The following is a 22,575-nucleotide window of genomic DNA, read 5'->3' as shown; positions in this document are numbered from 1 at the left end:
CCTAAATCCATTCAAGAAGTAGAAAAACTTACAGGAAATGATGGAGAACTGGTTAGTACAAGTTTAGGACACAGTCCTAACATGAGGACACCAAGGATGTTACAGTTTCTGCTAACTTGCAGGCGGAACCACTCATGCTTAAAATTTTGCATGCTCAGAGACACATGGAAACCAAGAGAACTGCAAAACCTCATTACTAGATTTGCAGCCACAGATTGTTCTGTTTTGTGGTGACTGTTACAACTCTACCTGCAAAAGCGCAGATGCCAATAATAAAGCTTACATCATGACAGATGATACCTGTGTAAGACCAGAAACCTGGTGATGAAGTCAAAAGATTAGGATTCTTTTGAGTGGCATGAGTTGCCATTTCAGGAGCTGGAGTTTTCCGGGTGGTTTTGAAAGTATGGCCCTATATGCACGACGCTCACTTTCTCATTGTGTAGCAGTGGGAAGCAATGCACAAGTCTGAGGTTAAAGTGTGCTGCTGAAGACTTCTGAGACAGCAGAACCTGACTGGTCATCTGGACTCATGTTCTGTTGCATAGCACTGTGCACATCCCTGTGTTCTACAGACTGTGTGCTCATTGCCCAGGACTTTCTGTCTTCATCCAGAAATGTTTTATAAGGCTCCACATGTATCTGATGGACAGTTTGCTTTGACTCCTCATACTTGCCTTTCCCATCTTCTGGAAGGCTGGATGCATGAGGCAAGAAAGTGCTCCGAGATCCATCAATAGGGATCTTCAACTGCTCAGTGGAGATAGGCTCTTGAGACAAATCTGAAGGTCTCATGAGATGCTGAGTATACACCCCTTCAGACAGAGAGACAGACTGTGTCTCACTGTACACACGCAGCCACCGATGGTGCCGGCTGAAGTAGTTGTAGTGTTGATGTTTCCCTAGCTTTTTTTTCCCTAAAAAGCTCAGTGCCTGCTTGGAGCTAGAGGACTTGTCTATGCTTTTCAATGTAAGCCCTGACACTGTTAGATTGCTCGTGTCCTCTGTGCAACGTTCAGCATTAGTATCAAAGGCACTACCCTCTGTCAGGCCTTCTTTCAATGTTAGGCAAGGCTTCATATCATGGACTTGGAGAACATCAGGTGCACTGCCACCCAGGCCACTGCTGGCCTGCTGGGATATGTCCTGTGAGGAGGAGTAAATCAGGTCTAATTCTCTGGGGCTTAATGCATCACTGGAATCATAGTCACTGTCAGTTGGAAGGAATACTTCAGAGCAGCCTTCTTCATCTGAGCAGGGCTGGGAATCTGCAAAGAGAACTGATTAAGAAGACAAGCACAGGAGAGAAATGGCTTAACTGTCATTTATGGTTTTTTCCCTTAATTTAGAGTCAGGTCTACAATTCTAAACATGTATGTGTATTTTGTGTGAATTGGGATTATGTTCTGAAAGGATCTGTTTTCTTTTATCTTCTTGTCACCAAATTTCGTAGAGAGGGAGATTTGGGAGAGAAAAACTCTAATCCAGGTTCTGTTTTTATTAAAGATGTCAGTTGAATTACTCCACATTTATACCTCTGTAACTGTGAGTAGGTGCAACTGTGTGTGTGCCTAAGAAGTTCGTCTGGAGGCAGATGAACAAAAACTACCCTTTTATCCATCAGGTGTGTTACGTGTGTTCAAATACAAAGCAGGGAACACTTAGTTCAGATGTGAATTTGTTGACCACACCATCACTAGAATCACTGCTGTCTTTTGGCTGCAGAAGAATCAATAACATAATAAATAGTGGCATATGTGATAGAGTGGATTGATGCTTCACTGCCCTGCAGGGTTTATATTAGATCCAAGGAAAAGAAATGTAGATTTTATACAGTGCTGACTATTCACTTTGAGCATAAATCACCATATAGCCCAGCAATAGTGAATCAAGCCCATGCAGGACAAGATAATGCTCTAGTTAACATGGTGCCAGAGCTAAGGATTATTCTGCATCCATGGTCTGTAATACAGGGAAAAATTAGCTTAGGGAGAAATGCTGAGAAAGAACACCATGATGTAATGAAGTGGATCAAAGCACCATCGTCTCTGGGTTTCTTTCAACCTAATCTAATCAGAGTACATGTATTCATTTTTCTTTACTGTATAAAACTTCCAATTTGAAAAAAACCCACAAATTAGTATTACCAAAATGGTTATGGCAGTTGTTTAATGCAGCATCTGATGCTTTTGTTTCTTCTGTTTCATTTACTTATTGCTTAAAGACAGCTCAGCAGAATGATGGATTACATTTTTCTCCAAAGTCCTTATTCTGTTAGCAAATTAGGTGTTACTGTTTAATTTGCTTCACCTTTGTTTGCTGTCATCCATTTGTTTCATCAGTTTAGTTTTCCAGCTGTTCAGAGAAGTAGTAACAGTCAGTGAGGTGGGTACTTACTTGTGTAAGTCTCTGTTTTAAAGTGCTTGTCTAAAACACTGACAACACTGAGGCATGTGAAAACGACTTTTAAACTGGACTATTGGCACTAAAATTCACTCTATCAAAACAAAGCAAAGTCAGTGACAGCACTTGTCCCTTCCAACCTGTTCATTTAATAACGTGGAACAGTGAGTTGACAGAGTCGGCTGATGCTGAGCAATTATTCTGAGTAGTTAGAAACTGATTGTAGAGATTGTAGAGGGATCTCAGGATAGAGAGTGGCAAATGACTGGTAGAATGATTGCTAAAATACCCTGGCAGGTATGGGAAAAAAGTTGACTCCTTTTATAAACTCCTTTTATAAAAAGACAATACAGGAACTGTTACAAGTGAAAGTGAGTTAAAGGATTTTGTTTGATGAACAAACAAGAGTTGTCTTACCACTCACAGCTTTTCTTCTTTGGAGTCTAGCCTCAGGTGAAGGGGGAGGTGAAGGAAGACAATCTAAATGTGAAGAGGATGAACTGATTTTCTTCTGAGAGTGTTCTTCTGAGAGATCCACAAACTTCTTTATGGGTAGGCCAGCTGCTGGCTGCTTGTATCTTGCATACTGCAGTGCTTCTGTGATCCATCTCATTTCCCTCCAGGTCTCATCGATTTGCTGTAGAGAAAGGAAATGGTGAAGAAGCACAGTTAGTCTGTGTATTGATTCTACCTAAGTGTGTACTTTATAAAAGCACCCAAGTGGGTGTGTGGATGCTGCCAACAGACAGCAGCAGGATCCCCTGACAGAACACTTCAGATGTAGATGGTCTGAACTGCCTTTGGTTTGGTGCTTGTTCTCATTCACCATAGCAGAGTTTGGCTCTCAAATGAGATACCTCAGTTAAGAACCTGTACTTAGGGGGGGTGTGGGTGTGCGAATTCAGGCCTAAACTCTAACATGGAAAGAAAATGAAAATGGTCTTTTGATGGAGTAAAAAATATGATCAGTTTTGTGGCACAGTTGAAAGTTGATTTCATTCTGTACTGTCATGAAAGCAAGACTTCTTGAGCATCCTTGCAAACCCAGGATTATGTTCCAAAGCAGAGTGCTCCAATCAAAGCCAGTTTTTAACAGAAGAATATACATACACATGGAAGAATATACTTTCATGGAGGGTAGAAGCACAGCTATGAGCCAAACTGCAGGTTTCTCCCTTATCATCATTTTGGTCTCCGTCTATTTTAATAGTATAAATCTACAGTAAGACAGTTCTAACACATGCCTGTTGATGGCAATAAGAGACAAGTGCCTAAATCAATAGCAGGATATAGCTTTAAGTATCTATGAAGAGAGAAAAGATGCTGTTTACTGTGGGTCTTGCGAGTCTTCTGATAATGGAACACTTTTATCATCTTCAAGCAATTCAACATGTTTGATGACGGAGCAGATGTTGCTGCAACCAGCAAATGACGGTAGCTGTGAGTATATTATCCTTCTGCTGCAGTACCTTTTCTAGAACTTCCCTTCCTACAGAAGATTTTGCATTTAAAGAAATGAGCCTTCATATTAATATTGCAGTGTTTAAGGGAAACTGCTCTGCTGTTATGCAAGCTGCATTCTGCAGGGATGCAGAATGAGAGCCCTGGGTCAGGAAATGGATAGGCAAAAGTGAGTGGTACTTTGTGCAGTGAGTATTATCAAATAGAGAAGTAACAAAGGGACCAGAGAAGAGGAGACTGCAGACTCTCATATTGTAAGATGAGGGCTCCAGCACATATTCGTAGCTGAAGATACTTCTTCACAAAATGCACATTCAAAATGTGAAATTTATTGCCAAAGGATACTGTAGATGCCAAATTAGCTGGGGTAGTTCTTGATGAGCTGTGTTGGAGACAGGATAACTGGAGAGATGGATCTTTGTCTTGACCTAGTATGGCCATTTTTATGTAAAGGTGAAATCCCGACTCCAATGATGTCAGTGCAAGCCTCGCCACTGAGTTAATTTGAGCTAAGAATATACACTGATAAGAATAGCAAATGGCTCAGAGATTAATTCATAATCCTACATCATTTCAAGACTTCAGTCTCTTCATGAAGAGAATGCCAGTTAGCAAACGTCTCACCTATTTGATTTTGGAGATTTTATATTCTCTGTCTGTGATCCTCCCTCAATCCCAAACAGAAATCACACTGCATGCGGTTTAATAAGATGCAAATCCTGTTGTTTTTCTCCATGATGCCATTTTGCAGTGTCTCCTGGGATAATGGACCAGTCATTTTAATGAACTGTGGTTCGTTTACGATTCAGGAACGTCTGAAGCATTACACTGCATAATTCACAGCTTAACTTCGGTTCTAGTTTCAGTGTCTGCGGGTTTCTTGCTGTGTAATGTTCTGGTAAAGTCTCCAAGTACGTTATCTGCTCTTTTATTTTATTTTAATCTTTACTTTTCAGTTGCCCTCTGACTCCTTTTCAGAACTGCATTTATATAGACTCCCTTGCTCTTTACAATGTTTGGTTTGTGTAGTGACTTCAACACTGTCTTAGATCTAGGATCACACAAATGCTCTTGCGGTTTTGTGGTCACCACTGAAGATTGCGGTATGTGGTGGGCTGAGATACTTTTGCCAATAGGTGAAATACAGCTGGTTTTCATTTGAGAGGAAACCTGACAAGGCTAATACACTGTCACAATAATTCAGCACAAAACACTGAGGTTTCAAATGTTCTCCCATATTTTCCCAGCATATATATGTGACTCAGACACTTTGGAGAAGAGGAACACAGACCTGTCTATACTGTGCATGCATATTAACGTACATGTACTCATTTCTGATGTGAAGGAGAAAAATGTGCCAAATTCTCCTGCACACTGGGAAAAAGGTAGATTTTCTGAATGTGAGAGTGAGCAGATGAGAAGGAAGGAGGTGTTTGAGCAGTGAAAGTACAATGGAACATTCCTCTCTGCCCTCCTCCATGTCGCCAAAAGCTCCAAAGTGGACAAGGCAAAGGAGGTCTGAATTCAGAGCAAAGAGGAAGAGAAATATTATCATCTTGTTCATAATTCTGGATAAAAATGTATTATCAATGGGATAAATGGTTGTCTTGGCCCCTATTCCAACGGAAGTTTGCTTGAATATTAAGAGTGCAGAGCTGTTAGTTAACTGCACCTCAGTTGCAGAGAGACAGATCAACCATGTCCATAGATGCACTCTGCAAAGGAGTTTTAGGTCTAAATTGCCAAAATGGTTTGCAAAAGGACAGGCCTTGCTATGGGGCACAGTGAGGTGCACTTGGAAGATCCCCGAGTTGAATTGGTAAAGCCCTGATCTGGGAATAGTACTGAAAATCAGTGTAAGATACAGAGAATAAGCAAATTAGACAACTATGACAACATATGATAACGTGTGATCCTTCTGCGTTGGGGGACTAAAGCTGTATCACTGCATGGTGCTGGACGGACTTCTGGATGCTTTGGGGCTGGCTTGCTATGTTCAGTGCAGAGCTGCTCTCTGCACTGTGACATTGTTGATGAAGATTGGCTCAGCAAACTAGTCTGAATTTTCATTTAATTTTTTAATTGGCAACTTCTCGTGGTGAAAAACGTCCTCAGTTCACAAAGACAGAGAAAAACCATTACACAAATGAATGCCCGAGCCTGGTACTAGCTTACCTCACATTAGATGGGAGTGAGTTTTACAAGCAGGCTGACACATTTCTTTATAACAGTCTAGTATAACTGTCATTTGATTTTGCCCATAAAAATCCTTCTATAAAAGCAACAACTAAGGAAATCATGTTCTGGGTTTGAATTTCATAAAAACAGAATTGCACTTTCGATACAACTGCTCCTTTTATGATGTCTGTGAATAATTCTCCATTTAGATTTCAAGTTACAGCCCTATGCAATTTTTAAGAAAGCCACCTTAAAATCTCCTTGGAATAGGCAGAAACAGACTATTACCTGTATGTAGTCTATAACTTGCTGGTGTCTTTGTTTGGCTGCAGCGACTTCACTGTCTGAAATTGCTTCCCTTAGGGATTGCTGGGTTTTCAGAGAGTCCAGCTCAATGACAGCAGAAAGGCGGCAATACAGGCTTATAAATTTTTCCTTGTAACAGCAGAAATGAACTGTGAAAAGAGCACATGCAAAGGAAACATTGTTTTATTCTGGTTATGAAATATGAAATCCTTAGCTTTCAGAGCACAAGTTTTATTAGATATAATTACTAACTCTGGATGGGTTACTTTAAGCTAGAAATAAATAATACAGGCTCTAATTCTCCTCTCATTTACACTGGATTTACTCTGTAACTTCACTGATTTCAAAAGAGTCATTTCTAATTTATATCTAAGTGAAGGGATAATCAGGTCCTTAGTATGCAACTCCAGAGGCTATCTTAGCCTTGATAGCTTCAATCAGAAAGGCTGTTTCTGAGGCTTTTATAGCTCATCATTTCTTTTATCAAGAAGGCAGTGACATGACTGGAAAATGGAACTCATCTCTTGTTTTTTGTAATTGAGTGTTTCAGACAGAAAGTATCGTTTCAAAGGGTGATAACTTTCTCTTGGGCTAGGCTGGCTGAAATCAGTAACTGAAATGTAAATGACTCAGCAGTAAAAGCAGCTCAGTGGTATCAGTTTGGCTGAAACAATTAAAACTCTGTTAGGTGTTAGCACACATCGTGCTCTGAACTCTCATGCAGAAGGGTAATAAGAAGGTGCAGACGTGACCTCTTGCTTTGTGTAATTTGACTTTGGAGTGGCACAGAGCTGTCGGAGCTACCTCTGAAAGAGGTAATTAGGTAACAGAGACACAGCAGCTCCAGTGCCATGGAGCTTCGCAAGTTTTGGTTTTCCTGACCTCTTAAAGCTCCATTATAGAACCTGCGATTGCACAGGCAAGACTTAGCAGTTATCGCTATGAACCTCTGCACAGACACACTGAAATTGGCTGAGGGAGAGCTCAGAAATACTTCCCCATTCAGTGGTGTTTCAATCAATGCAAGCACAAAGCATGATCTTGTTATAGCAGCCTGGTGGTTGCTGCTGCTGCTACTTCTCTGGGTTGGGGCAGGGTATTTTTCAGGGTGTTTCAAGTGTAAATTGCATGTATTGTTCTTATCATAAGTATCAATAAAGAAATCAAAACAGCATCATGTGTCTGTCTGTCCCATGCAAACAACATGATAAGAGTAACTGAGAAGACTTTTTTAAACTAAGGAATCCGCTCACAGACACATCATTAGCATTACAGTAAAGGCTTAATCTGAACATAGAAATCTCACAAAAAAGAGTGAAAGAAAGAATTCTACCTTCGGGTTTCTCAAAGATGCCGAGATACTGCAGGGATCTAGTCTGAACAGTGTGTGGTCTTACAGTATATATGCCATATGTGGTGGACTCTTGAGTGAATTACAGCCGCGGTTTCAGCTCCAGTGCTGAAGTTTCTAGCCTTTGTGGTTTTAAGTCAGACCCTTTAATGTTACTTTAACAAATGTTGCTTCAACATAGTCTTTTGTGGTTATGCAATTATATAGCTGGTAGCCACCAGCTAATGGGGAATGGAAGCTTCTAATATTTGAGATGTGAATCACAGTCACTTTATAGAACATCAGGGATACATATATAATGTCATATAGAAATGTCATCTGTCTTTGGCTAGGTGATTGCTTATATAAAAATACTCAAACATAAAATTCACTTTCCATACTGTTTTCTGCACCATGAAGTGCTAAACAGAGAGGTCTGCACCCAGAGTGCCTTTTGAGAGATTGCTCTGTTGCATGTTTATCTGCACTACATCACCCCATTCAGTGTCTATTGCTTTCTTAGCCTGATTCAAACTATGTCGCAGAAGTGAGAATGACTCCTGTCCCCAGCCCGTGTACCACACAATGAGAGTTAAATAGTCTGCAAAGCCTCTAGCACAGAGATTAATTTCACCAGAAATGAGTATGCTTCATGCATTAATTTGCACAGTGAGTGCAGCAGTCACTTCTCATAGGAAGAAATTATATGTTCAATACAGAGTCTAATAGTAAGCTTCAGAGTTGTGTGCCGGGAAGATAAGTCTGGCTTTAAGGCACTACAGCCATGGACATATGACCCAAAGCACTGAACTAACTCTTCTAGTTCAATTACATCAGTTTTCTTTTGAAGGGGTAACTTTTCCTGGGCAGACCACACCAGCTCATGTATTGTGGGTCTGTACCACTCAGAATTATGTGGCAGCTCAGCTAGCTGTCATCTGGCCTCCTGCAATCAGAGAGCTGACAACCCCAGAGCTGTCACAGGCACCACTTTGTGTGCGCTGGCTGATGTGGAATGAACACTGTTGTGTGTTCCTGTTTGTGTACTTGTGTTGCTGGATGATGGTAGGTCACAGATCTATTGTGACTGCAGAAATATAGTGTTGGTAAGATCCTCCATTAACATCTAATCATTGTTCTGCTACATCAGTGATTCTAACTGCACTTAGCAATGACATACAGGAAATAGGATGGTAATGGTGTCACATAAGCACCTGAGAGAGATATCAGTGAGGACACAGTTGCCACTAGAGACCTATTCTGTAGTGGCTGTGTGTGTGTACTGATTCCATCAGTTTTGGCTTACATCTTTCTTCTGTTCTCCAAGGCAGAGGGAGGAAAGATATCCAGTTTTACAGGCCAGAAGGAAACAGAGGAGACTAATGTGTAAGGCTCAGCAGTCCCCATACTTACAATATTCTTTCTAAGAAGAACTATTAAGTCTTTATGACCTGCTTTTATGTGGAACCTTTCTTTTCTCTGTGGACCAAACAAGAAGAAATGAGAAATAGAGGACCCTGAAGCTAAAGCATCATATGCCTTCTGTGAGACAGCTGGAAAACTCTGTTTTGGGGAATTCTTCCCCAGCCAGCAATGCTGTGGAACAAGAGGGCTGAATCTGCTGCAGCGCAGGATGCGCTTCCTAAAGAAACAGATTCAAGTCCAGTGCTTTGGCATTTTCCATAACTGCAATGGGACTGTCTCCTGCATTTTTCCAGGAATCAGAAGGAAAAATGATGACCCTAACATGGGAAACTCCACTTGCCTTTCACAAAGCTGTGAGGGAGTCAGACCTTGCAGGTAGTCAGACTATCTACAATCAGAAACTGCATAAATTCTCCTCTACAGAACTAGTGATGACTCTTGTGACAATTTAGAGGGATTCTTTTTTGCATCTCCTTTCACACTCCAGCCTTGCTGTGTTGTGTGTAATTTTGTTGGTTCTGTTTTTATAGAGCACATCATCTTCCAAATAAGCTTCTAGACACATACTGGATAACTGTGGGCTTTGCTCTATGCTTTGCATTTCAATAACGATTGCTACAGTATACGCTTTAACCGCTCTGCTCCCTCTATAACTTGTACACAGTTATAGGTAGTGTTGTTGCCAAAGCCATCATGTGATTTATTGACTCTCCACTGGGACAAGGGGGAAAACAGATACAACTTTGTGATTTTATTATAAGGAGACTGGGTTAATATTTCTAGGTGAAGCAAGCTACTATACCGAGTTCAAACATCTGAAGAGGGAGGTTAAGAAATCCTGAGTGTGGGGTGTAAGGATTATTCTGTCCTGGGGCAGTGCAGACGTCGTCTGAGGCGGGGAGCAGGAGAAGAAAGGAGACATTGTGACCCAGTTCCAACACCTCCTGTGTATACAGACGGAAGTGCTTAGCCTGTAGAGGGACACGCGCGGGGGAAGAAATAGGAGAGAATTACAACATGGCACTTATATAAACAACACCCCAAATGATATAAAACATTAAAGAAAATTTGCACAACATCAAGCTCGGAATTTTTATAAAACATAAATATTTGGGGGGGGCCCTAAATGTGGGTTCATGTCACTACATTAAATAAAGATTTAAAGCTGCAATGTTCCACATTAAAACAACACACACAGGCACAGCCCCCCTGAAAACAACATTTATGTTTCTTATTAGGCAGAAAATGATCACATGCCATGTGCTTTTCAAGATTATGATTGCATAATTATGTGAAAACATGAAAATGGATTCAATTAAAAACCTTTAAGATTCAATTTAGGGTTGGTTAAGAGAAATATGCAGCTCTCCCTCAACACAGCACTGAAAAGGTTTAACAAGTGCTGCAAGCAAGAGAAAATGGCACACACAGGAGTTGGCTGGAGGCTGCTGTAGAGCTGCTGTGTGCAGCACTGCATTTTACCCTGGGCATGCACCAGCATCACTGCCCATTGTTCTGTTACCACCAAAATAATACATAAATAAATCTGTTAAATTAAAAATGGAATTAATTAACACAGGAGTTTGGTCTTGAGCCATCAAAACATTTACAACTGTGTTTAACTGCAAGGTCATATTTACGTCTATCTCTCATGTACAATAGATGAGCTTAAATGCTTGGCTGAGCTGCAGCCTAAGGAATATATTGCACATTCCTAGGTTAAAAAAAAAGATACACAAAAGCTATAACCTCCAAGAAAATACACCCTCATAGAGACCTGTACAGAGCTCTATTGAATTAGAGTGGCTGACCACAAGGCAGCACACCATCTGTCTTAATTTTGGATTTACTTGAGTCTTACTTGGCTCTTCCCAGGCTAGAAGGTGCAGCTCTGATGGATTCCTTTTTAAAAGCAAAGCCTAAACCTTTCAAAATCAAGAAATGTAGACGCAGATTAATTTATTGTAAGGCCACATCTTTCTAGCTACACAAACAGACCTCGAAGCGAATATAAAGATGATTTACTTCTTCTTTAAGCCCTCTTTACCCATGTAGACCAAAATAAAATGGAGTTAATGTAAACAAGAAACAAACTCTTTAGCTTATTTTATCATGGACCTTTCACATCATAGATTATCCCCCCCTGACTTTTTCACATACGCATTTCTTGTACATAAATGTAAAGCCAGAAGCCAGATACCTCTCCTCACCCACAGCAATCTGGAGGTCTAGAACTATGTGGTTTAAGAGTGCTACGTTTGTCTGTGTATTAAAGAATAGCAAAACGCTGTGTCTTCAGCAGGCTTTTCATACACTCTCACTATTGCCTCCAAAAGAACAGTCTATTGCCCTGCTAGCCTGGAAAGATACCTGTTTTACTTTGCCAGCTGGGTTAAGGCTCTCACAACTACTAGTTTAATGCGAAAGTGCCTCTTTGCACCTGCCTGAAATTGCACAAATGCTAACAGATGCAAAAAATAGGAGCTAATTGAAAATTGTCTCCTAATCCTTGTATGTTCAGATATCCAGGAAAATAATGGGTTTATTGAAGATGCTCTTCTCACCCCCTTCCCCTTAGAATAATGGAATACAGAACTTCTCTGCTTTTCTTTTCTTGCAACCTCATCATTTAATCCCTGCTTGCGAGTTACACAGTTTGTAGCTTTTAGTTGTGTGCTTAAGAATCAGTTTTTAAGAAGGTGATAAATACCACAGAGGAAAATACCTGATGCAGAGGTAGATTGATCTGTTTAAGGAGAGCTTTCACTGCCATCTGGAGCTCATACAAGAACAATTGAGTAGGGCAGTCTGAAGTATGATCCATACTTTCCACAGATTCTGAGCCAGAAAGTGTTTGGATCCATTCCCACTCATCTCTGTATGTTGAGTCAAGTTAAAATTAGAAATACAACAAAAGTTCAGTGCACAAGCAGGAATTCAGTGTATGTGCATTTGGGATCTGTTGATAGTTTAATCCTCATATAGCAAAACATTCTAAACTTGTGCAGCGCTGATTGTTTGTGGTTAACAGTCTGACTTTGAGACGTGTGATTTTTCTAGTACACGTACATCAAGCTGAACATTCCTTGCAACCCTGAAAATCCAACTGCCTTTAAAAGATTTCACCAAGGCTTCTCACTCCAGGATTCCTTTTTCGCATACTTCATTCCTATCTACCACAACGTTTTCAAAAGCATGCACTGGAAATGACAACAGTGACAATTAGCAGGAAGTTTCATTTCTGTGGCAGACTCTCTTCCACTCACTGGAGCCGAAGAACTTCCTGGTTTGTTTGACATATATCCATTTTAGACCTGATAAACATGGGAATCTTTCTGGATCAAATCCTTAATGCACCCTGCCCAATATTCAGTCTTGAAAAGCAGCCAGCACCAAACATTCAAGAGAAAAAAGTACAGGAAACCCCACTAGTAGATGAGTAATAGATGTGGTACAGTTTGCTCCTAAATAAAGATCTGATCTTAAATTTCAGGAGTCAGAGATTGGTATAAACTCTGAAGCACTTGGCTTTATATTCCTTCCAAAATGTTTGTTAATATTAACTACTACATTCTGGATATCCTTGTTGTCCATGCAGATAGCCAGTTCCTTTCCTCATGCAAAATTATCAGCTGGTTGCTGAAATGATAAGGGATTAAAAAGCTCCGGAAGGAAGCCAATAAACTACATTGCCCACTAGGCAAGGACCAGGCAGTACAGTGCACTTGCCCAATAGAAAAGGGAAGCAATGGACAAAGGGAAAAATGGCCTTCCCAGAGCACAGCAGTTCAGTGGCTGATAGCATTTGTCTGAATATGTGTTTTGAATTGATGTATGTTTGCTGTGGATTAGAGAAACCAGGTATTACACAAGGAAATACACAGAAAATCACCACCACCAGCACCCCATGGTCAGGAGAAATCAGGAAAAAGGGAGACATTGAATTCACTGGAGGCTGAATCTGGGATGCAGGCTGTGATCTTCCTAGCAGATATATGGAAGATCATTACCACTTGCAGAATTTGGGCGAACAACGTATTACTATTCCTAGAAACCAATGGACTCATCTGGATGTGTTCTGGGTAGGCCTTCAGACTGCTGGAAACACACAGGTCCACTTCAGTTCAGTGGTGATCTCTGTGCTGGTACACACCTGAGCCAGACTTTGCTGACACTTACAATTTTGCAATGGTAAAATTGCCTTAGCATTTAAATTCGATCAGTTGTTTTAAACTTGAAACAAACATTCTGTATAAATATGTCTCTATAAATATGTATATATTCACTTACCTGGAGACATTGCTGTTGTCTCGGATTTTAACATGACACAGGACATTAGGCAACTTCTGCAACACGAGCACTTTGATTTGATCCACAGAACTGCAGAGTTTAAGGTAACCCAGGTACAAGCCGGGAGGAAGGCGCTGCTGACTTCGTTTGTGGTAGGTGAGTATGTCCTGTTTGAAGAGAAACAGTCCGACATAAAAATCTCATCTTTTTTCCACATAAGGGGAAGTCTTTGGGATAAAAAGCAACAAATGTTTTTACAGCCATCTTTTTGTTTCAAGTGTTCCCAATTCACAAAGCATTTAAGCATGTGCTTAAGCATATAAATAATCTCTGGTAGTTTGGATGCACTTGAACAACTTGAAGTCATACACAAGTTCTCTAAGCTCTCAATGTCATGTAGGAATTGGGTCTAAAACCTGAGGTTTCAATCTTCTACAACAGTAGTATTAAAACTAGCTTAAATAACATCCACCTCTGCACTCCTGCCTGGTCATTTCAGCAGTGAGCTGGGTCAGGGAATCGAGTCTGCTGAAAAACAACTTGGGAAAGGAGCAGCCAGAGCAGTTCCCTGGTTCACATTTGCTGTGTAGCTGCACAGATGGAGTACAGCAGCACTGGGACAAAGCTGTCCCCTGGGGAAGGCAGGAGAGAGGGGGCTGTATAAGCCAGTACTGGCACCAAAGAAATCCCTTCAGAGTCCCAGCCTGCCTGCTCTGTGTCACCTGCTGTCAACAGGGAGATCTCACTGAGCACCGGCATTGGTGGTTTGCTAATTTTAATTAATGGCTGTGTTTTCTGCACAAATGTCTTTACCAACAAATAGAGCTTAGAAAGAATTAATAATGATGGAGGATTTGCTGAAGCCAGGAGATGCTTTTAAGGCTATGTATAGCAGTCTTCCAAACTACCCTAAAAGTGATGTCTGCTGCCATCCTGAGAAGTGTGTGCTTCTGCAGTGGGTGAGGATTAAGACACCTGGCCTTATGCCTTTACTCTTGGAACCATCAAATTATCTGCCAGTGCTGTACTTGGCTCTGACTGATGCAATTAGACCCCCATTTTTACAAGCACTTCATGAACAAAATACCCATTCGATGATTAAACAAGTAATAGAAGAAAGGGTGGGCATTAGATAGGAATGTGTAAACCACCAGGGAAACATTTTTTCCACTAGGATCTCTGTGGAAATCTGACCAGGCCTGTATTTTGGGTTTCCTAATATAAAACTTCTGCTCAGATTGACATTTTTCTACACCTTTAACACATTTTAATACATTAAATCTAACATCGATCAGGTAAGTTTTATTGTCTTTTGGAAATGTTTTAATGTTCCTAAAAGCTGGTAATGTGTATTTTGATTGCCTCTCAGCTTCCGGTGCAAAAAGCACAGTCTCTGCCCAAGAAGGTGCCTCTAATTCAAACCTAACCACAGCAGTCATCATCTAGTCAAGGGTGCTAAAGAAGGGACTAAGACAGTGATTTGTCTTGTAGTATTTTGGGTAACCATGCAAATGAGTTTTAGAGGTTGGCCACTGACACTTTGGGAGACATAGGTTGTTTTTACCTACAGAAAACATGTATTAATATTTAACATTAATGTTTAACATGAGTTTGCCAATAACCCTGATTTTTGAAGGGCTGAAAGCTCATGGCTCTTAATGATGTTAACTGAACTAACTATGCCAAATGACTTCTAACATCAATCCTTACCTTTTGTTTTCCTAATTGTGAAATGTAGGGGCATGTTACACAGAAATTAAAGGAGGGCTGTGATCAGTAAAGAATTCTTTAGCAACTATACCAGGCTCCAAGGAACTCTGAACCCCACAGAACAAGTTTATTAAGTAGAACAGTAAGGTTTTAAACCCAGATTTAGTGTCCAAGGTTGGATGGAAAAATCTTACGGAGTGTAGAAATTGTGTCTGTATAGGTGCTTAAAACCATCCCAGAGAATTTTAAAGGTTTTTATATCCCTTGCTATGAATTCTAGAGCATGGTTTCCCAAAACTGATAGAAACTACTATTCTATGTTATGACTTTGAAGTAATTTCTTTAGAATCTCATGGATATTTTACATATTAAGGATCTGATCCCAGACCCACTGGAAGTAATATAAGTCTTTGCTTTCAATGGGAGCCTTGCCATTAATTTTATTGGGCACTGGATTAAGGCCTAAAATTCTACAAGACTCTTCCAAAAGTCAGGGCTCTGGCTCAGGCTTTACAAAAGCAAATAACATACAGTAAGAGAAGCAAAGCACTACCTGGATTGTTATAAGCAAGATGTCTAATGCTGTTGGCTCCTCTGGAGTTGAAAGGGATTTCCTCTGGCTTTGTAGTTTGGATACCTGCATCCATTTGCCATTGAAAAATGAATAAAGACTCTCCACTTCTCTAATAGTCACTATCAGCATATTGCCATGTCGATCCTTGATTGGCTCGTAAAAAACTCTGCCTAGGTTGTGAGTTCCCAGCAAATTCTAGAAAACAAGCACATTATAAAACAAAAGTTATTTGTCACATAGCGGGAGAGTGGTGTATGTTGAAACGTAACTTTATGTTCACTGACATCAGTCCTGGTGACTTCAATAACAACGAGACACACAATCTTTCTCAAACACTTGCCCTATATCATATCATTTAGTGGCAAAAGGAACAGTTTTTCCCTAGGTTGTGCTTGTGGATCCTCCAACGCTTTTAGTTCAGCCATGTTTAGTCTAACGTTTAATGAAGAACAGAAAGACCATTATGACCCAGTGCCTTTGTAAAAGGAAACACTGCAAACTAATTCACTTACTTAGACAGAACTTCCTATTTTTCCTCTGTCTTCTAAAGATCAAGGGTGCACTTTCCAGAAGCACTCAGTGCTGGTCTAGTGGAGACTCCTTTGGTATCAATGAGGCCCTTCTGATTTGGACTTCCTGAAGAGCTGGGTGCTTATCTTCACCTTCCCATAACCAAATGTCAGCAATGATACAAAATTCTTTGTCTATCCCCAAATCATTCATAATGGACACTTTCAAGTGTTTTCTAACTGTAATCTCCATTTTCTGTTCTCTGTTTTAAAATTATTCAGATTATTCTCAGCAACAGAAGCGAGAGGCCCTCATGTCTGTGTTGAATGTAAATAATTTGGAGCTAAACTGTGGAGTGTGTCTCTGAAGGAACACAGAAGAATTTGAAGAGACATGGACCCTTTTCCTTTTACTTCAGATACCAAGAATGTGCTAGACAAAACCAGCAGAAACTAACAAACTCCGAGGGCAAAGCTCTCCAGGAAAATATGTGAGGATTAAAGAAAAGTAATTTTAAAAGGCTCCACATAAAATACATATTTTGGTCAAAATCCCTTTCCTCACAGAGTAAGGCATCTGCTTATAGGTGCAAACACACTCAATCCAGTGACCAGCCACTGAAGAGATTCCCAGATGTCTTAAAGAAAAATGCCTGACATTCAAAATATGCTCGTTACTTTGTGACTTTTCAAGAGATCTACAGTAAGCTGGGTAGGTAGGGGGGTAGCTTAAAATAAGAACTTGAATTCACAATGTAGCACATTGTATGTTTAGGGAAGTGCTGTACATTAACTTAATGACATTGTAAATGGATAGATTATCCTGAAATTATATATCTGTACTTAGCAGGCAATATTTACTTATAAACTGTATTATTAAATTGATTACAAACTCCAGGTAGTCAGCACAGTGACTGCCCTTTACGTGGCATACAGAACGTAGTTATTTTAGCTTTATGCATCCCTCTCCAGGGCATACTGTTGATGTCTATACGGCACCTCCCCTCATCTTTTTAACTGTTCTGCCTTTTGAGGTTAGCCCCAGTAACTGATTAACACTGGGTGTCTTGAATATACATTTTGTTTTAATCCAGGTGCCCACCCGTGGGACAGACCGTGCAGGTAGATGTTAGCCATCCCATTGTCATATGAATCACTGCAACATATGAATGTGCCTAGGTGAAAACAAATAGTTCTTTACTGTCACTGACTGTATATTCTGAATGGCATTGTAGCATAGAGAATGGAGGTACTTACTAATAAGAATATGTGACTAATTCATATACTGAAAATTCATATACTCTGCTCAGCCTAGCACCCCACCACTTGTGTTTTGTTTACTTTAGTTGTCTAGTAGTAACAACAGGCAAAATTACTGTCCCTGTTGTCTCTGAATCCGCTGATCTAGTCCCTTAGCAGCTGTGTTGTCACTGATCTTTTCCATTCTGTCCTGAATTCCTGCAGAGCCAGTCTATTAACTGCCTCAATAAAATGTATTCAACCATATAAACTTTATTGAGATCTTTCCATTGGTGGATCCCATTAGGCCACACACCGTTAGAGGCTGGCAGGTTGGTGACAATCCCAGTGCTCATCAGAGGACAAAGCTAGCAGAACAAACGTTAAGGACGATAAATTTGCCAGAGAGTCAACGGAGCAATATACCACATGGACACATTTGCTGTATCTCTGTGCTCCGAGTTCTGCTCTTGACATCTCTGGTAGCAAATAATAACACAATGTACTAGAAACCTTGGTTATCTCCAAGTGCGTGCTAGCAATGCTCAGTGAAAGGCAATCAGCACAGGGGGAATGAAACTGAGCTGACCAAAGGAGCTTGTGCTACCTAAGCTGAGCTAACCACACCAGAGGGAACATTCAGCAGATATAGTTAAAACTTTCTCTAGTGACAGCTCAAAGGACTGACAAGCAGCTGCTGCTCTAACACAGGTGGTCCTCCAATAAAGGTACAACAGACTGGCATTCCAGATATTTCGGGATACTTTGGGGAAATCAGTCCAGACAGGTGGTTGCCCATGAAGGCTACTCTCCTGTACAGCAGGCTTTGCCAAAAGATGTAAAACAAACCCCACATGGATATTCTTAATAATGGCCACAAAGTGTCTGGGTTTCATAGTGCTGTAAAACCAGCTTATTGCATCGGCTGGCAGTAACAAAAGGGATGGTTTTGTGGCTAATACATGAGCCAAGCAATATCAAGGTCTTCATTAGCTCCATGACTGTACCATAGATTTTTCTGGGAAGCTTTGGTGACTTTGTTCAAACAAAAGGTAGGAGAAAGAGGGGCCTGGATATACTTTTCCTATGAGATTTATGCACACATCTTTTTGAAAATGAATCTTCCCACAAAAGTAAAAATCTCATGAGATTTCAGCTTATCATGAAACCCATTCTTCAAAAGCCTTATAATACATGTTGAAATGTTCTGCTGGAGAGAGTGTCATTATTATTTGCATATGGAATAGTGGACTGAGACACAGAAGGATTAAGTGACTTGTTCAGTACCACTCAGTTTGTATCTGTAGAACAGAACCATCCTGAGGGTCAGTGCTGTGCCTTGACAATGTGATATGAATAGTGCACTCAGTGCTGCTGCCCTTACCACTGTGCTGAGGGGTCAGCACAAGACCTGTGCACCACTGAATCTCTCTAATCTCTATTTTTAAGGGTTAAACAGGTCTCTGCTGGTTCTCTGCACAAAGGTACATTTCACCTTAAAAAAATTGGTAGCTCAATTAAGAACGCAGTGAAAGATTCAATTTTACTTCCTGCTGACAATCCACAACAGCATAGCCATCCTGTTGGTCAAACAGTGTAGTTCTGCCCCAGAAGCTGTACTTGAGCAGTTTGTGAGGCATGGGTAAATCAAGAAATATGCAAAGCAACCAACCTGTAGCTGTGCTGCTGCTGAGAGCATCTTTTGCCTGGCTTGAAGTGCTGTTGATGAGGACACGGATATAGACATGTTCTGCCTTAGCCATCTGATATCATCCCACATGCAAGACAACTGCAAAAATATATCCAGTTCAATCAGGTTTTGTTCTTAGCATTTTACAAAAGCAGAAATGAAACTAAAAGCATTTTGGACTTGGAAAAACCAGTAGCTATTGCTCATTTTGAGTGTGCGGGTGGCAGTGACTTGCCTAGATAAACATAAAACAGACTGAATCAGACACAGAAGTTGTTCTGTAACCATCATGCACCCATTTCAATTGCTTTTTGGACTATTGTGTAAAACTGATTTACTGGTTTTTGGGCTATAAGAAATAGTGTGAAGATATTTTGAGTGATGGCATAGCCATAATACCAACTTTAATTTTCTAGTTATTTCTTTAGGCTTTTCCTCCAAATGTTTGTAACCCCTTTACATACCCAAGTAGCCGTCACTTGTGTAGGCTCCTACATATAAGAGTTAATTGTGCCACTGTCAGTGACCCAGTCGGAATTTAACCCATATAAATGGTTTGTTAGCTTTTTAATGACATCATTTCATATATTAGAATGATGAGCTAAGGCCTGTGCATTACTAGCAGCACATTGGTAGAAGCAATATATGAAATTAGGCTCCTGTTACCTTTGTGAACCACAGGAAATCCTGCATAACTGAGCTACTGTGGGAGTCATCGATTTCCACAATTGGGATTTGATCTTCATTGGTTACTAATAAATTGTCTTTGTAAAAAAATATAACAGATAAGTAGAGTCCCCTGAAGAAAGAAGGAAACAATTATTATCAAACACCTTTCACGTCTATTCACATCCATGCCAAATTTCAGTCAGAGAATCATAGATGTTAAGTTTGGAGGAGACAAATCCAATCATCTGGTCTTAACTTCGGTGCTATGTAGATCATGCAACTTCAGCCAGTGAATTCTGAAACCCATTTGGGAAGCTTATCATGTTAGATGATGTGAGACTACAGGAATCTAAGAAATTATGAATCTGAGCAAGCCACTGACATCAGCTTTAGTAAGGATTTTGCCAGAGTAAACAGTACACAATAGAGGCTTTATGCCCCTTAGAAATCAGAAATTTTACTTAAACTTTTTATCATTAATGGGCTTAGTTCTGCCCTCCTTTGCTTCTCAGTAAATCTAAAGTAACTCCATTGAAATCAGGTGGGTTATTATGGATTTACATTAGTGTAATTGAGTGTAATTTGGCCAGCGTATCTCAAAACTGTTTCTAGAGATCACTCCTTTCAATATTTACCCTTGCAATTAGTTACATACGTTAAGTAGCCGCCTTAGGGAATTTAAAGGCTCTGGAGAGCTCTTCTGAAAGAATCAAACTCTTATCAAAATACAAAGAAGAAAAAGCAACTGAACACTCCTGCAATGAAAAAAGAAATAATCCAGCACAAGCAGCTTCCATGTGCTAAACCAAACCATCGCGGCTGAGGGTTGTTTGGGTCACGCTGGGTTGCAAACCTAGCTAAAGATGCTGGGGGATTCTAGGTGTGTTGCTTGTTGCCAGTGGACTATTAAAACATGTTACCTGAGCTCTGCATTTTAGATTATGAATGAAATAAATTACCGTAGGTTCATTGCAGAGCAGCAGCAGCAGCAGCAGGGGCAGTGCTTCCAAAATACCTCAGAAACTGCACTTGTGTTTGAGCAGAATTTTTCACTCTGCTACAATTCAAATCCATTTCCAACAGTAACAATGAAAAGATTCTGTTGATTTCAGTAGGAACTGAAGCATATTTTCCTATGAGCTACACCAATCTTACATGTTCTTATCAGCTTCATTCTGATCAATTGCTGTTTCATTGCCAGTGGAATATTCACATATATTTCTAAGGTGCTTTTCACTATAAGAGCAGCAACTGCTAGCTACAACTTGATACGTTTGGGAGATAAAATGAATGACAAACCGTTTCAGAGTCTTCACAAACTTGTTTGATGAATGGAAAAGGTGCTTCAGGCTTCTGGAAACTGATTGCTTGCGACCAGCATTCTGTAGTTTAGAGCTTTCTAAAATGGAAGATAAAAAGCAAAACAAACCCAGCACTTCAGTGCCAGTTAGTGTCTCATAAAGAGCCTTTGTCTGTTGAACTAAATTTCAGTCAGGGCCCACTGTATTCCCTTCAACAGACAACATTCAGAAACATGCTCAAATACAACCTTTTGCTTATATTTTCAGTATCTCAGTGATATGTAACAATGAGTAAGTTTCTTACTTGCAGCAAACTTGGACTTGGTTAAAGTATAGCTTGAACCAGAACTGCATACTCTTAATGTTCAGAATGGATATGAATTCTGCAAGTGGTCTCAAAACCCCAGGAAGATATTCGAACCATCAGCCAGCATTTTAGGGTGTTGTAATTCCTTAGTTTCTGTCTATACATAACTTAAGCTTCTAAGAACTGAATAACTGGCAGTCACTAATACCCCATCATCACAGTGAGTGAGAGCTTTAAGGAAAGAGTGAGAGCTTAAAGGAAACAATTAGATAGGCAGTCATCTTTCTCTATATCACATTAAATGCATGTGCTTTTGCTTGGATATTTCCCCCCCATCACAACAGCTTCCACTCACCTGTGTTGTTTCAGAGTTTTCACAGTTACATTTGCTCCCTAGTCATCTCGAATCCAAGGAAGAGGTGTTTAACTCATTTGCTCACTTCTTGTAAAGCTGATGTGTGCCTGCAAGGATCCCTGGACCAGCTCTCTCAGCATAAGAATTTTATAAAGTCTAATCTTCTGCTTAATATTGTAAAAAAGTGGTTAAATTTTTATACATTGTAGTATTTTTCACTTTGATGAATTTAACTTCATGTCTTTCCTTCTCTCACACTTGGCCGGAGTTTCCTTGTAAGCCAAGGAAAAATCTCCCAGTGGGAACTGGAACTCCCAAGCTCTGTGGAACAGCCGTGTCCACCTGTGTACCTGTGCACAGATTTTGGAGGGTATGCCAATAGATGGCAGTCAGGAACATGCAGGATTGTGGAATGTAAAATGTATTGTCAGTTGTTGTCCACTTACAGCATTTAAAAGGAATGGATGCTTAAAACTGTTTGGGATTCTTTTGCATTGTCTATTGCAATGTCCCTCCTGTCTAATGCTGTTGTAAGAGAAACAGAGGAAACGTTTGATTTAAAATAGGAATTAATTCTTCAGATATTTACTGTAATTCTGAAAAGAAAGATGAAAAATGAAACTGTTTTCCAGGATCTGACTTGATTTGCATGAAGCACGGGTACCCATCCAGCCTGAAGTGTGAACCGTGTTGAGGGACACCCTTCTCCAGTGGAGAAAAAATACATCTCATGAAGAACCATTTGCTGAAAGCTGCTAATCAGTCTGCTTAGGTGCTTTCAGAGTAACATATTTCCCACTTATCTTCAGTGCAGAATAGGAGGTGTCT

The 22,575-nt window shown here is 40.2% G+C and overlaps 1 protein-coding gene across 1 annotated transcript in view; it reads right to left on the bottom strand.

The window, feature by feature from the left end:
• Nucleotides 1–474: 474 nt before the first annotated feature.
• ANKFN1 (ankyrin repeat and fibronectin type III domain containing 1) overlaps nt 475–22,575 on the bottom strand; it is a gene marked incomplete at both ends in the record, with an annotated part of 57,737 nt that continues 35,636 nt past the window's right edge. Inside the window, 10 exons of the mRNA XM_080629090.1 lie at nt 475–1,268; nt 2,821–3,040; nt 6,331–6,497; nt 9,906–10,074; nt 11,829–11,979; nt 13,394–13,560; nt 15,657–15,872; nt 19,098–19,214; nt 19,782–19,914; nt 21,084–21,183. Coding sequence (XP_080485216.1) covers nt 475–1,268; nt 2,821–3,040; nt 6,331–6,497; nt 9,906–10,074; nt 11,829–11,979; nt 13,394–13,560; nt 15,657–15,872; nt 19,098–19,214; nt 19,782–19,914; nt 21,084–21,183 — 2,234 coding nt within the window. The remainder of the gene's footprint in view (nt 1,269–2,820; nt 3,041–6,330; nt 6,498–9,905; nt 10,075–11,828; nt 11,980–13,393; nt 13,561–15,656; nt 15,873–19,097; nt 19,215–19,781; nt 19,915–21,083; nt 21,184–22,575) is intronic.

Source organism: Psittacula echo (genome assembly GCF_963264785.1).
Source record: "Psittacula echo genome assembly, chromosome: 14".
In the NCBI taxonomy this organism is placed as follows: Eukaryota; Metazoa; Chordata; class Aves; order Psittaciformes; family Psittacidae; genus Psittacula; species Psittacula echo.
This window is presented reverse-complemented; position numbering and strand designations above follow the sequence as displayed.